General features: G+C 37.5%; 1 protein-coding gene across 5 annotated transcripts in view; it reads right to left on the bottom strand.

The window, feature by feature from the left end:
- Positions 1–1,243: 1,243 nt before the first annotated feature.
- AP2A2 (adaptor related protein complex 2 subunit alpha 2) overlaps positions 1,244–15,503 on the bottom strand; it is a 49,353-nt gene continuing 35,093 nt past the window's right edge. For 2 of the 5 annotated variants that reach the window (XM_071558763.1, XM_071558764.1), the window contains exons 14-23: positions 15,117–15,278; positions 12,990–13,156; positions 11,153–11,230; positions 10,200–10,282; positions 9,354–9,443; positions 8,378–8,501; positions 7,495–7,611; positions 7,235–7,304; positions 4,711–4,845; positions 1,244–3,905 (exon numbers count right to left, since the gene is read on the bottom strand). In XM_071558763.1, the coding sequence (XP_071414864.1) occupies positions 3,828–3,905; positions 4,711–4,845; positions 7,235–7,304; positions 7,495–7,611; positions 8,378–8,501; positions 9,354–9,443; positions 10,200–10,282; positions 11,153–11,230; positions 12,990–13,156; positions 15,117–15,278 (1,104 nt within the window). In that variant the 3' untranslated portion in view covers positions 1,244–3,827. The remainder of the gene's footprint in view (positions 3,906–4,710; positions 4,846–7,234; positions 7,305–7,494; positions 7,612–8,377; positions 8,502–9,353; positions 9,444–10,199; positions 10,283–11,152; positions 11,231–12,989; positions 13,157–15,116; positions 15,279–15,503) is intronic. The other 3 variants (XM_071558766.1, XM_071558767.1, XM_071558765.1) reach the window with 2 other exon arrangements.

Raw genomic sequence — 15,503 nt, 5'->3', positions numbered from 1 at the left:
AGTGACTGCTCATTGCTGGCTTCTCTTGTACTGATTGGATAGACTTGCAGTCTTGCCTCCTGAGCAGCTGCCTGGACTATCAATGAAGTTAACAGATAAATTATTCCTGATCAGGAGGAGGGTGGGACGCACAGGAGGAAAGAAAGAATGGGCAGGGTGAGGTTCAGGAGGGATGACCATGTCAGAGATTGTCTGGCCTTGTTCGGGGTGATACATTTAACTGGAGGCTAAAGACTAGCCCATTCACTGTGCAATGAGAGAAATTTGACTTTCAAATAAAGTAGAAGGAATTGAATTTTCTAACTTTTCATTATCTGGCCAATTATTTTAACTGAAAATAGTCTGTTAGGTTCACTATCATTGGATTAGGACCTGTGTAATAGCCCACAACTTCACTGGGAGAACTGACCTGATCCCTTTGCTTTGAAGGTAGACACAACTTATGTTCATCATCCACAGATGACTGGTCTTGGAAAGCAAGGTGCTATATGAGCCAAAAGCTATTTCTGAGGTTTCTACATGCACCCTAAATGAGGTGGGACATTTTTAGAAACATTACTAACACAGGCATGTAGCAGCTTTTGGATAAAGCAGAAATTTGAGGGCATTTCTCTGCAAGAAATCGAAGCCCCTATGAATCTAACAGGACACAGGTTCACTCAGAAGCAATTTCTACTTGCTGCCAGTCAAGAGAATTCTTTATTACTTTGTTATCATTTAAGAAAAAGCTGTATGAATGCACAAAAGCTCATAATGCCCACATATATTTTTCTTCCCTTTTAGCAAGTTTTAGAGAAGAATCTGAAGCATACATTTAAAGCTTAAGTGATGTTATTTAGCAGTTCAGATACTCTTCTTTTACAGCAACAACCACCTATTTTTACAACTCCCACCCGTATGTAATACAGGAGTGTGCTGCATAACCTCAACCATATCCCAGCTCTTGCAGCATCATGTACTGTTAATGTACTTAGTGTTGTTAAGCACTCTGGGAAGAAAGATTTTACATCAAAGGTTATGATTGTTTTTTTGCAGGAGAGTATTTATAACATGTGACCAAACACAGCAACAAAACCAAACTCACACACTGGGGGGAGCAGAGATCTGTAGAGCAGAAAAGATTGAAGTGAACAAAACGCACTAGTTTGCAGAAAAGAATCACATCAATTGTGTTTCACAGCAACCATTCCATGCAAGTGTTTTTTACACTTTTATGCCCTCAGACAAAAAAGGACAGTTATGATTACTGTTCTAATCATTTATTTAATCTTAATACGTTCTTCTGATGAATATAGTCTAATATATAGTCTTCTATATGAAAATTCTCCACTTAATTTGACAGAACTTTGTTTTATACAAATAAGACAATCACCATAAATGTTACATACTGGAGTGTAGGTCAAGAATGAACATATGCTACCTGTTTTGCTATTCAGTTATTTTCACATGTCAATGCCTGAAAATACTGCACTTAAAAACAATAACACTGTTTACTGCAGAAATTACTTCGTCTGCTTGACAGGATACATCACTGGTAAGTTAACCATCATTCACAAAAAAAAAATCAAGTATTTGTCTTTAATTTGTTCACTTTTCTGCTCATGGCTTCATTGAGCTGACATTTAACACAAAGAGTGAACAGTCATAAGCTTAACACAGTCACCACTGAAAAGACACTTTTCCCTTATCCCTCCCTCCTTCCCACATTTTAATGCACATTTTAGCACAGCTTGAACCAAAGCAGAGTGAAATAAAGTAGTGCAGTGTGTCTCAAGGTCTTCTTTAATGAGGGCACAGAACATTTTTCAGGGGGACAGATATACAACAGGATTTGGAATATATGAAACAGGAGCTCCTCCCCTGTCTTTGCTAAGACTCCCTTTTGTTCAGCACATCAGAATTGTAATGTAGCAGCCAACAGCATGGTTAACATAACAGGACTAATAATGAGACATAGAGCATCCAGAGGAAAAAACAGTAGTATTTTGCCAACTGCCCAACATGACTGCAGGAACTGCTCAGGACGATTTTCAATGACAACATTTATGATCAAAGAGTCTGAATTAACTAGTTGAAAGACCTTAAAGGGGCCAATCGTTAAGAGAGCTTTTGCAGACAGACCAGGCCTTTAGCCAAATTTTTAGCTGTAATATCCACAGTTACCAGCCATTTCTGGAAAAAACAAAACATATCCCCCAAAATCCACACATCACAGCAAAACTTTTGTTCCTCATTTTTCACTTGTACTGAAGTAAAATCACTAGCCTTCGACCAAACCAAGTTATAATCTCCCAATTCCATCATTTAAACTCAAAACACTGAAGACAAAAAGCAAGGCACACTCAGTCATGGAGAATCCTGTCCCCTGCTGTGCACTGGGCAGCATGACAGCAACCTCATTTAAATGTATTTTCAATGTCATCACTATTACTCAAAACCTTTATTTCATGGGCATACCTGCCTGTATGTGTTGTGAGACATTGGTCCCAGGCTTCCTCTAAATAACCTTGAGGAAATCTTGATCTCAGGTTCACTTCTTATGTCAGCAGCAGCTGATTTTGTTCATGAGGTGTAGCTGTTGCTGACAACTGCCCATAGTTGCTAACTGGGCTACCTCACCTGGTTTTGTTTAGCAGCCTCTGTTGCTGCTCAAGGCTGGAGGAGCGTGAGCTAAAATTTCTGTCCACTTAATTCTGCGGAGTGGCTGCAAACAGTTTGCTGATGTGAACCAAGTTAAAAAGACTGGTTGTAAAAACCGCTATAAAAGCTGAACATTTTTGGATCTTCTACTTTAAGTTTCAACAGAAGTTCTTTTACCATGTTGGACATTTTTACCACTAAGAGAAAGGAAACTGTTCAGATATCAATTATTCAACCTCAAGTTTTAACATTAATGTACACTGGGAAAAAATATTGTTTAAAATGACATTTTCATCTAAGAATGCATGCGTTAGAGCCCTTCAAGGGCCCATTTCCTCCCACTTCTTTTATACAATACTAGACTCTGCAGTTAATTGTATCACATCATTAGGACTATTACTTGTGAAGTGTGATGGGAAACAGAAAAAACAGAGAACAGAATATTTAACTTCACTGAGTAACAAGGAACAAGTATATACTCATTCACCAAATACCAGAGCAGCTCACCTCATTATTAGAGGCAAGCAGGAGGATTAAGAATAGCTTTTGAGTTCAATACACTTTCCAAAGAAAACATTAAGATGTAAAATATTACAAGATTAATACTCTAAGACTCTGGTCCTGTGGCATTTTTCAGATACAAAGATTGGCGACACTCAACACAAATGTTCACTTGAATCATATTCAAACACATCCTGGAATCTGCCCTCCTGTCCTGTACACAACTTGTGGGAACAGTCAACTTTACAAAGTTTTGACTCTACATTAACATCTGAATTAACCTTACTGAGCAGCAGTACATTGGTTTCTTTCAGCTCAGAGCAGAGGAAGTACCTGTTAAAGGTACTGAAGCAGAATGTTTACTCACTATTTCCAGCTGAAATCCTTGATTAGCACATCTAAAACAATTTGCCTTCAACAAGTTTAAAAGCCTAACCTCTGCAAAAAAAAGGAGCAAAAGACAACCCTCCCACCCTTTGTGTAACACGCTAAAAGCCATCATTAATGGAAAAAGTCACTTCCCTATACTGTACATTGTATACTCTTAATTTCAGACAAGGGTCAAGTCCTATTAAGGCAGGGAGCTGGTATTGGTTAACATTGCAGTACTCAGACAGTGATGTACAAGACATTTATTTGCAGTATGATGACAGTGATATTAAGTGGAAAACCCAAAACTGACATGGTTAAAACTGTTCTGACAGCAATTCACATAACCTCTGAGATACAGCTTCTTTACTTGTTCGTAGTGTGAGCCTGTACATCTGAAAAAGAACATAAAGTATTACTTTTTAAACATAGTTTGGCATTAAATGAATGTACAGCCAATTAGTGAAAACTAAGCTACCTCTTATGTGCTTTGTAAGCTTGGGTAGGGAAAACACCTCAAATTAAAACATTCATAGGTAGACAGCCACCAAATAATACAGCTTTTTCAAACCACTGGCTGAACAAACCTCATCTTTAAAATCCTTGTTGAGACTCACTTTTATTCTAGTATTTTTAGCCTTTAACAGAAGGGTATTGTCCAAAATTTTTCTTTAAGAGGAGTAAATGTTGTGGAAAAGTCTAAAGACCCTCTGCCATCACTTGTTCAGGAAACAGAAGATTTATCACCCAAAACTTATTTTTAGTCCCGAGTAAACTTTGATAAAACCTTTACCAAAAAACCTTGAGTAAAAGTATTCTTGATATTGTGTGCATTTGCTTACGCTTTCTCTTAGCCATTCTTTGACTAATTCAAAATGGCAAAAGAAAGCATACTTAATCTTGTCCAAGGTGCAGAAGACAAAAACATTAAATGCTTCCAACGTTCAAGAGAAGATGAGACTTCACGGACATTCTGGAATATTACAATGATCTCTTCTAACAGAAAAGTGAATTGCTATGAAGGAGCAGCTTACCAAAATGGGCCAGGACCAGCTGCTACAATTTAATTTTTTGTTGAAGTCTGCATTCACAATCAGCTACTGCAACAGTGATTTTTAAATACTTCAAGGAGTTTCAGATACACACATATTTAGTTTAAATGTGAATTTCTATTCAAGCTGTAGATAGTTACACAGATACCTGTGCCTGGAGGTTGGGTTCAAGGCGCAGCAAGCATCCAATCTGAGTAGTTTTTGTATGTATGATACCAGCACCAACAAAGTTAGCAGGATTAGGATCTACCTCCTCAAGAAGTGCTGATCCAAATCCTATTATCTATGGAAGAAACACAGAGGATTTACATGTAGGGAGAGGGGGACACAAATACCAAGTTTACTCAAACACAGCCACCATCAAAGAGCAAAACAAGTAGGAGATTAATTTTTAAGTATTCAAGACAAAGAACTCTCCAATACTAATTTCATTACAACATATCTTTGAAGAGTGACCCCGACAATGAGCTGTGAATAAGGTTCTTCTCAAAAGCAACTAAGAAATAAGATTTAACGTGTCTCTCCTTGTTTTGATATAGCCATTCCTGTCTTACACTACTTCTCTTTTGCTTAAGGCAGCTGGTTCTACAAAATGTGACTTTTCTAACTAGTAACTCTAGTATAAATTAAGGCTTGAAAATACCTTCCAATGCAGTTTTAAGCAGTGAAATGGTGTTTCCTTAAACAGCTTCAAGTTTCCATCTGCTATTGAAAACTATGTCTCATTCAAACCATAGTGAGAAACAAACCATTCAACTTAGCACTACCAAGGCTCTGTTACACAATATAGACAACACTTAACAGGATGATCCAACTGTCATATAAACCAAAATGCACAAAGTTTGCTTATACCATGTGCTGGTTTTGGTTGGGATAGAGTTAACTTTCTTCTCAGTAGCCGGTATGCAGCTGTGTTTTGGAATTCTGCTGAAAACAGTGTTGATAATTCAGAGATGTTTTAGTTATCACTGAGCATGGCTTACACAGAGCCAAGGCCTTTTCTACTTCTCATCCCACCAGTGAGGAGGATGGGGGTGCGCAAGAAACTGGGACAGGGGCAGGACAACTGATTCCAACTGACCAGTGGGATATTCCATGCTATATGATGTCCTGGCTTAGCATATAAAGCTGGGGAAAGAAGAAATGGGAGCATGTTTGTAGTGATGGTGTTTTCAGAGAATTATAGACTTGTTAAGATGGAAAAAGACCTCCAAGACCATCAAGTCCAACCTTCAACCGAATACCACTATGCCCACTAAACCATATCACAAAGTGCCATATCCACTCTTTTTTGACCATGTCCAAGAATGGTGATGACATCACTTCCTGTATTATGGTTTTATCTATTTTAATATCCCCATGGTGCTTTATTCTTATTTAGTGCCTATTATTCCTCTCAGGCTTTATACTATCCTTACAGCAAAATTTCCATTTTTCTAAGAGTACAAAAGCAAAGAAGTATTTCATAGCTCATATTACTTTTTTGTGTGAGTTTGCTTGAGCTCCAGATTTGCTGAATGTTTCTGCAAATCAGGCTTGTGGTCTTTACTGTGTTTTTTTTATTTGCTGCAATACTGAAAGGTTTCTCTGACTTTCTCATTTATTGAGAGCAGATTGTACCATATCACAAGCTTCACCCACAGTCAATGCTCCCACATACCGAACTAATGAGTCCTAGCAGGTAAAAACATGTCTCTGAGCTTGGCCTCAAAAGAAATCCTGCTCTGAAGTCAAAAATGTCTGAGATGTGGTCCAGCAGCTAGGTGCTGTGAAACAAATGCTGAGAGCACTGACTGTGTCAGTGCCACCAAACTCTTGCAGCTCCTCACCATTTGAACTCCAAGAGTTTTTGGATGGTTTTTTTGTTTCTTTTCTTTTTGCTCTTAACACATGTCATTGCCAGAGCCTGACTCTGTGAAGTGTGGAGGCAGAGGATGAGATCTATAACCCTGTTTTAAACCTGCACTCTCACCAGGTGCTTTTAGTAGACTTTGGATCAGAGAAGACTATCACGGTTCTGTGACATCTGTCAGAACTGTTAGGTGTAGTTTACAAAAAAAACAACCAAACCAGAAAAGCCAAAAAGATTAAGCCAGACATGATAAAACTGTGTATTGTTATGGCAAAGTCAACTGCCAACAAATAGCCTTAGAAAGTTTATTAGCACTATATATAACGGGCTACTGTATCAAGTTACGGAAAATAAGGCCAGTGCCTCTTACACATTTGAACACATTTTACAACTGCAGAGCTAAAAAACATCATCTGTCATATATGTGGATATACATATACCAACTGTCTCTTTTGCCAGTCAGATTAAATAAATCGTGTAGAGTCCGTCTGTGGTCAATATTCTTAGTTTCATATTTATGAAATTAGGAAGTATTTAATCTGTCCAAGTAATTGTTACATGTGATGGAGCCCTGCTGTCCTAGGGATGGCCTGTCTATGGGAAGCACTGAATTAATTCATGCTTTGCTTGTGTGCATGGCTTTTGCTTTAGCTACTAAACTGTCTTTATCTCAAACCACATGTTTTCTCACTTTTAGCCTCCTTATTCTTTGCCCCATCCCATGGCTGTGTGGCGCCTCATTGCCAGCTGGGGTTAAAACATGACATGCACTACTCTTTATGCTATGAACTAAAAATAAAAATACCACACTACCACCCACCTTTGCTTTTGTGATCTCTGCATCCATCGGGTGTTTTGCTTTAAAGATATTCTGTACTTCTTGTTTTGGACTGTAAGACAAGGCAAGATAAACACATGTATTATGTACAGCATTGTTCAACAGCAATTAATTCTATTGGGAGAGCTTATAGCTTACAGGATTAAGTATGGGATGAGGCACTGCACCAGCTACATTCACAATATATCTTTTTCTTCCCATAGCCCACCACAAGAACCCCAAACCCAAGTGCTAAGTCTTACTTGCTCAGTTGCTTCCAACGCTGAAAAAAGTCTTGAGACGACATCTCTGTTGGCTGGAAAAATTTATTCAGTGTGATGGGTAATTTTACTGAAAGATTTTGAAATGTTCCACCATACCTGCATATGGAACAGGAAACACAATCTATATGGCAGTGTCAGCAGTCTCTCAGCATAAGTTAACCAAGCAACTGAGGATGAACACTGAGGTCCAATTGCTTATGATTAAAACCCATCAATTGCAGATATTTCTAATATAAAGTTTTAATCCACTGATAAATAAATTGATTTGCTCTGCTTAGATGGCACATGAATTGGCTAAACTTCTAATAGGATCTCTCAGTTTTAACATAGGTTGTTATCCTTCCAGATAGCACCCAAAAGGAGTAAAAAATATAATCCTGTGAAAAAATACCAGTAAGAACCATTTTAGACTAGAATAGCAGCATGCAGTCCAGGAATCAGGATTCTGTAAACCTGAGCAGATGTTGAGTGGACAGAATAAGATTCTATTTTTGGTTGCATATATTTCCAGGCCAAGCTATTTGCAGAAATGTTCTCGGTCTCCAGAAGGGAGAAGTGGCTGCGTATATTCCTGTCAAGATTTCTTAAGCAAACAGGAAGGCTGCTGTTTTATACAGATAGCAGAAAGAGAAGTCATGGAGACGTTTTATCAGTAGCTGCTTCTTGATTGTTGGTTTGCCTGGTTTTTTATAAATCACATTGTTCCAAGTAGCTTAAAGCTTAGTTAGATCAATTTTTCCAAGTAAGTAGTCTACCCAAGAGAGCTTTGTGTGTCCATATTCTACATTTCAGTCACAGGATCATGGCAAATTTAACATGTTTCATCTAATTAATTCACTAGCAGTTGAATCCTTTGTTTTACCTGAACTGAATGTTCAAGATTGGAGCCTCCATGAAGTCTGACACACATTCGATGTTCACAACCTGTTGAACCTGTGCACCTCCATCCACTGTGGGGTCAACAGGTTTTGTCTGAAGATTCAGGCATAAAAATGTAGTTAAGGAAACAGATTAATGAAGTGATAGTTTAAAAACCAGAAAATACTCCAATAAGCTATATGAGGAATTAGCATCATGTTCACTCCTTTTTTACAAGCTACTGAATATTTAAAGCTCAATTCCTGTACAGCAAAAAAGTTTGCAGGGGTTTTTTTGTTTGTTTTTTTTTGTTTGTTTTGATTCTTGTTAATGGTTTTCTTTCATACTGACATACCTACAAGCAATAACTCTGACAGTTCTCGGTTATTTGGATATTCATAAAGATGCCCCTAAAAAGGTATGAAAGCACAGACAGACTTCACAATAAAACCCACAGGACTATTTTGAACATTGCAGAGATGCCTTGAGTCAAATGCAAGGCTGATTACATAGTCTCCCAGAAATCCTAAATTTCCAATACCAAGAATTAAGTATGAGCCATAAATCAAGAGCTTATTTTAAAGTACCATCATCTTGGTGTACATGTATTCCTCTATCTCCATGTCAAGTTTTAGGTTATCTGCTAATGCAGTACTTGAAGGACACATCTCTCACCTGCTATTTACTTCATGACAGTGGAGAAAGCTATAGAGTTACACTACATATTTATTCAGCTTAATTTCTCCTTATTTCAAGAGTAAAACTTCTGTTCATAACCAGAGCTTTAAGGAAAGAATCTTCCATCCCTGCTCAAGACTTGTTCTTTCTACAAGAACTTTGGAAAGCTATCAGCAAGTTTCTAATTTCTTCATGTTCAAGGACACCATGCCTGGATCTAGCAGCTTTATTACAATTCTGTGCAACACAAACCACAAAACCCAAATAAGAACAGATGCATGCTACTGCATTTTTAAGGATATTTGACTGAAGGTCATCTGAGCAGATTACTGTTGGAGTAAAATTCAAGAACTGTGTTGATGTCTTATTACCATAGAATATGAACATACGTCCTAGAAAGAAAAGAATGAAACATCAGAATATTGGGTACACTTAATCATATTGAACAATTTGTGCTTCAATTACCTAATACACTGTTTTTCTACCTTTCTTTAAAACAACTTTAAAGAACAAAGCATAGTTTATATGGTTTATCTTACCAAGAAATTCACAATATAAAATACAGTGATTTAACCAAACCATTAGACCTCTCTCACAATAGCTGTCACACAAGCAGTTAAACTATCAGTGGAAGTCTTCCAGTTGCTGCAGAATGTTATTTTTTTATGTAAAGAAGCTATAACGCCACCAAGAGTTTTGTAGAAGGGGAGAAGCAAGTGGTCCTAATGCTGGCCTGTGTTCAGTTCCCAGCCCTTTTCTAGATGCTTCCAGTATCTTGTGCATTAAATCTGATCTGAAGTGTACTGTGTCTCATATTATTGCAATAAGCTATATTGTAAGATACAAAAATTGAGAAGAATGGTCCTTCATAACCCTGACTGTACCAGCCATACAACTAGGCAGCAAGAGTTGGAGCTTATAGTACCACTTAACATTCCCATTTCATCTCTGCTACCAAAACCATCAACAAATTTAAGGAAAGGAGTCCACACAGAAGGCAGGGATGCACAAACAGAGGGAATCATAAGACAGTTTAGGCCTACAATCACATTTCCCTCTTACGTAGCTGAACAGTTCTATCTGCAATATCATGCTGGCACTGAGATTGATAATGCAGACACCTAACCACTTGGCCCAAAAGATCTTACCCAGGTTCTGCCGAAATTCAGATTTCAAGCCAATTTGTAGCAACTGATTTTCAAATAAGACTCCATTATTTTTACACACAAACCTAGGGGAAGAGAGGGAAAATGTGTTTTAAATTGTGCCACATTAAACAATATTTAGAACCACTAAATTCAGCGTTTACACAGAAGATGGAGGTTGCGGTTAACCTAGAATGCATCAGTCTGTGAGAGAGGCCTTTGCAGAAAACTGCAGAGTTAGAAAAGACAATTTTACAACCAGAACCACTTGTAGGACACTAAAAGAACTGAAATTTTTATTTGATAGTATGTCTGAGAAACTATGAAGGAAACAACAATATGCTATACACACACACACTGTCTAATAAAGGACCAGGCAACAGACTAAGATTTTTCTGATTAGTCTTGAGAACCTCTGAAATTCATTAGGTTGGTGAAAAATTGATAAGTTTGATGCTTTGACTGTTTAAACCTGAAAGAAAAAAGAATCCCTTGTTTTACCATTTCTGTATCACCTAAGTCAACTGAGAGCTGTACTTTTTCCATTTTGAGAGAGGAAGCCCATTATGCAGTGATTTCAGTCCCTTCTGTCACCTCTCACTTAAAAGCAGAAGAGGTGCCCAGCCTTTTGCATACAAGGCACTTAAAACGTACTCCCAAATATCAGTACTGTTGACAAGTACTCTCGTGCTTTTTCTTTATTTGCAAATAGTTGAAAACTGGCATTGCCTCATTTTAGAGCAGTGTGTGATAGCACTGACTTGTAAAGGCACCTCTAACCTGTGTATTCATGAGCCTGTCACAGAATCCACATCATCCACAGAGGTGTCTAGTCACAAGTTGGACAGTACATGTTTCTCTAGTTTTGCTGGTATTAACTTAATGCACAATATAGTTTTTCTTTACAACTATATTCTGGAAATTGCCCAGCCTTGCAAGGTTTTAGTATTGCTTACTTGTGAAAAAGCTCATCAGCATCATGCACAGTATCAGCTGGTTCCTCAGAAACTACCTCAGATGAAGTCAGGTCAGGGCTAGTTCAGGCAGCACAAAGGAAGAAAGGCAGTAGCGACAGAGATAGCAGGAGTTAGTAAAGACAGCTTAGTGCTTAGTTATTTCTTTTACCTCCTTCCTCAAAAATGGCACTGCTGAGTTTAATGCATGAAAAATTTATTAGCTGCCCTAGCTCAGTACACCTAGAAAGGTTTAGGCATCAGGCAATATTTTCCCCCACTTCTCGCCCCCATCCCACCCAGATTGTTAGAAAACAGAAATCCTTCATGAAGACAGGAGACAGCTGAAGGTGTTCAGTACCTTAAATTTATACCTCTTAAAGAACCAAGTCCTCTCAGGTGTTTGCTTGTGACAGCAAAAATGATTTAGCTCAAAAACATAAACGTAGCTGTATATTAACTACTACAAATGTGTGCTTTGAAGCAAGAGGCCTCGTCAACCTTAACACCCTTTTTAATTACAGGTGCACAATCAGTTCCTAAATACACACAAGTATTAAGCATAGGCAAGAATACATGGGCACACAGAAATGACTTACCCAAGTAACAGATTAGAAACAAAAGTGACAACAGCAATAAAAAGAGGCAGGAAACTGTAAAAAGCAACTTCTCAGTATCATTAGAGAAGCATTTCATCATCTACAGACAGACCAAGCAGTTAGGCAATGCTATACTTTCTTCTGCAGAAAGAGAAAACTCTTTTTAGGCAACATCTGCTTATGAAACTACTAATATTGGTTTCTTTTTTTACCCTTAAAAAAAAAGGCATGAACAAGGTCACGTAGCTTCCTAAAGTCTTGGTGTTGTGTTGCATGATCAAACATCACTTAGGACCTCCCAAGAGAAACACAGGATCAAGTTTTAATCACTGCAAACCTGCAACAATGTATTGCCTAATATGAAATTTTGAAGAAAGCGCCAATGATCCAGGCAGATCACTTTGCCTAATTATGCCTTTTATATTAAGATGCATTACAAATTTGTAGTGTCATTGCTTAAAATTTGGTCCTTGACAATAGTTATATATTCTCTATCCAGTAAAACAACTGATTTTTAAAGACATTCTGTTATATTATGCTATTTATTCCCAAAACTTTAGTCAAACAACACCAGACAGTAGCCCCAGAGGATTCTAATACTAATGGAATTTGTAACACATTGTACCTATGCCACACTTGCTAATGTCATTAGAAAGACATTTGGTACAAGTCCCCAAGGTACAAGTCCCCAATGTAGGGAAAAAAAAAAAAAAAGGAAAACCACTTGTTCTTTAACTCCCCGCTTCACACCTGTTTGTCAGACAGTAACAGAGCAATTCAAGCCTATCTTGGAATTTTGGGAAACAGTGTCTCTGGATGTAAGCCATCTCACTGTTTCAGTATCAGCTTGCCGTAAGTGGAGACACACAAGAATACTTCAGGAAACTAAAATACGAGTAAGTGTATTCATATCATGCCAGATAACCCCCAAATTCAAGCTGTATTGTGATGCACAAGCAGTTTAGTTTAACATAGAAGCAAAACCATCATGAAAACTAGATTCTACTGTGTGGCCACTGTCTTCAGGTTGGTTACAATAAAACCAGTTTTATCATTAGCAGAGACATTCAAAAGACAGCACAACAGCAGAGAGTTCAAGAATACCTCTCTTGCTGCAAAACTACCACCCAGGAATGTATTCAATATGCTGGAACAAAACAATAAATTATAGGGTTTTTTCCTTTAATCCTGTTGTAACAGGCAAGTTCTCCTTCAGATTCCTTTCAGGGTGACTTAATTACCTCGCAAAGTTGTCATCAGAACCAGGAGCAAGAGGTGCAACCGCAGAAGCTGGATCTGCAAATACATCCACCAGCAGGGTACCAGCAGAGGAAGGTGGGGGAGCAGAATTGGTGACAGGGGCAGCACCCAGACCCAGCAGATCCACCGCCGTTGGAGAAGGAGTAGTCTAAGGAAGACAAGACACTTCGGTGTTACACTGCAGCAAAACTAAAACAAGGCTGTCTCTTTTGCATAGACAACTAAGCTATGGCAAAGTACCTCTCCCTACCCCAAATCAAGGTTTGAACACAGGTAAACAGGTTCACAAATGCAGTTACCAGACTGTATTTCAATTTAAGGTCATTTACAGGAGTGGCTTTCATTTTTTCCTTTGAAGTGAGTTACGTCCATGTAAACATTAAATGAAAACCCAAAACTAATTCTAATCTGTCTAGAATCTGATTCTGCAGAAGAAAGATGACAAAGATGACAAAGTTTTTCCCCTCCTCTCTTCTCTCTTAGTTTAAAGGGAAATTAGGTACTGAGGGAACAAAATTCCAATTTGTAGCTTTACTTTCATGAAGAATCCAGCAACAAAGGTAGTGGATTTTACACAAATCTAAATCAAAGGTCATCACAGCATCTTTAAAATTAACTGTCTGTTTAATCTTGGGTATTTGAAGCTTGGTAAATCTCAGAAACCATGTAAAAGCTAACCAGCAAAGAAAAAAAAAATCAAGAGTCTGTAGCCAGTTTAAGCTGCAAACACTGAAGGAAGAGGCAAAAACCTTTTCCTCAAATAGAACAAATCAGGTAGCCAGGACACAGAATCATGCAACAGAGGCTGCATATATGCACCAAGTCTCATTTAAGAACAAAGCACAGATTGTTAATCAAAATGTTCAGGTATTAGCAGCTTACAATATGCCAGGTAATCCAAAAAAAATCATGAGATGCATTTGGTTTGAATCTGAAATCTTGTTTTGGTAAACCAAATCAAAGTTACCATATACTCCAAAGACTGAATTTGACACAGTATAATGAAAAATTCTCTGGCAAAAAAATTTCAGAAGCCAATCATTATGTACTACTGAAAACAAACAACTGGAGCTCAAATTTGCAACGCCTTTGGCATCTAAACCAGGCTTACACCAAAGTCACTAACGAAGACAACATAGTGCATTTGGTTACATGCCTGCAACCCATAAATGAAGTTCATAAAGCATAATGCAAATATTAACTGCCAGTCATCTCAGTTAATTTGGCATGCAAAGAAAATCTGGCAAGAGATTTCTGTCCAGTCAAAAATGTTGTACTTAGAATACCTACTCTTATATACTACAGCAACGAATTAGTGAATTATTAGGCATTAACAAACTGGGGCAGAGAGTATGTCACAGTATTTCCTTCTCTTAGTCTTATACTGTATCTTAAATGTAATTACAAGTTATGCTACGCATTAAAACCTGAAAGAAGTATTAGATTATGAGAAAAATTGATTTATTAAAAATTAAATTAAAGCCAGCTTTAACTGACAATAAAATGAGAAGTTCCAGCTCAGAATTAAAAGAAAAACCTGTGGCCTTGTCTAAATGACTAAACTCAAGTAGTACTGTCAAATAAACAGTAACAACATTATATTGATTTAAGGACATTCCTGTGAAATCAAGTGTTTTCCACTTCTAGTAAAAAAATTAATAAGCCAAACCAAGATGCAAAATGATGTTTTTAGACAAAGCCAAAGAACAACTGATACTTTGCAATTTAAGTTAAGTCCTTAAAATATTAAAGTATTTTTATAATTTAACAGTATGATTTAGTAAGAATTTAATTTTATAATCTAACATTCACTGCAATTTCATCAGCAAGGAAATTACTATCTTTAAGTTTGGAGTAATATTTTTCAAATAACCATGTAAAAGGGATTATTTTAGGCTACAGACAATTTGTTCCCATTTACATAAGATTTCCAAAGGAAAACTGCATCCAAGCATGCAGTTGTACATTCCCCTGCTTTATAACAACCCATCATAGTCTTTAAGTTCAAGATGAGAAGTTTTAAATGCCTGCAGAGCCACTCTAAGGAGACCACTCTTTTCTCACTCGCGTGCCATGTAAGTTAATGAAGCCACAGCTTTTAAACTCACAACACCACTGACAGGTTCAGCACATCCATTCATATCAGGGTTCCTCTCCTTTTTGATCTCTTCAAGGTCAGTAACTGTGCCTGGGCCTTTCTTCTTCTTGAGTTTAGCCAAAATAGAAGATTCCCTCTCTGGAAAGGGAGGCATTTCTTCCAACACTGTAGCCTTAGCACAAAAAAAAGGTGTAAGTTAAACTTGAGAGAAAAAGCCAAAACAGCTTCTGAGTCTTTGAAGAGATACATCCTTATAGATTACATAAGGCAAAAGCAGAAGTAATTATCCACTCTGAAAATTACTATGCAGTTTATTGTACAGTGAGGGATTACTTATTTTAAAAAAGTTACTCAAAACTTTCACAAGTCTTCCCAAAGCAGTTGGTTAAGAGAACAA

This window comes from Pithys albifrons, chromosome 6 (genome assembly GCF_047495875.1).
Source record: "Pithys albifrons albifrons isolate INPA30051 chromosome 6, PitAlb_v1, whole genome shotgun sequence".
Taxonomy (NCBI): domain Eukaryota; kingdom Metazoa; phylum Chordata; class Aves; order Passeriformes; family Thamnophilidae; genus Pithys; species Pithys albifrons.
Note: the sequence above shows the minus strand (reverse complement) of the source record. Positions and strands in the feature narration are given on the sequence as shown.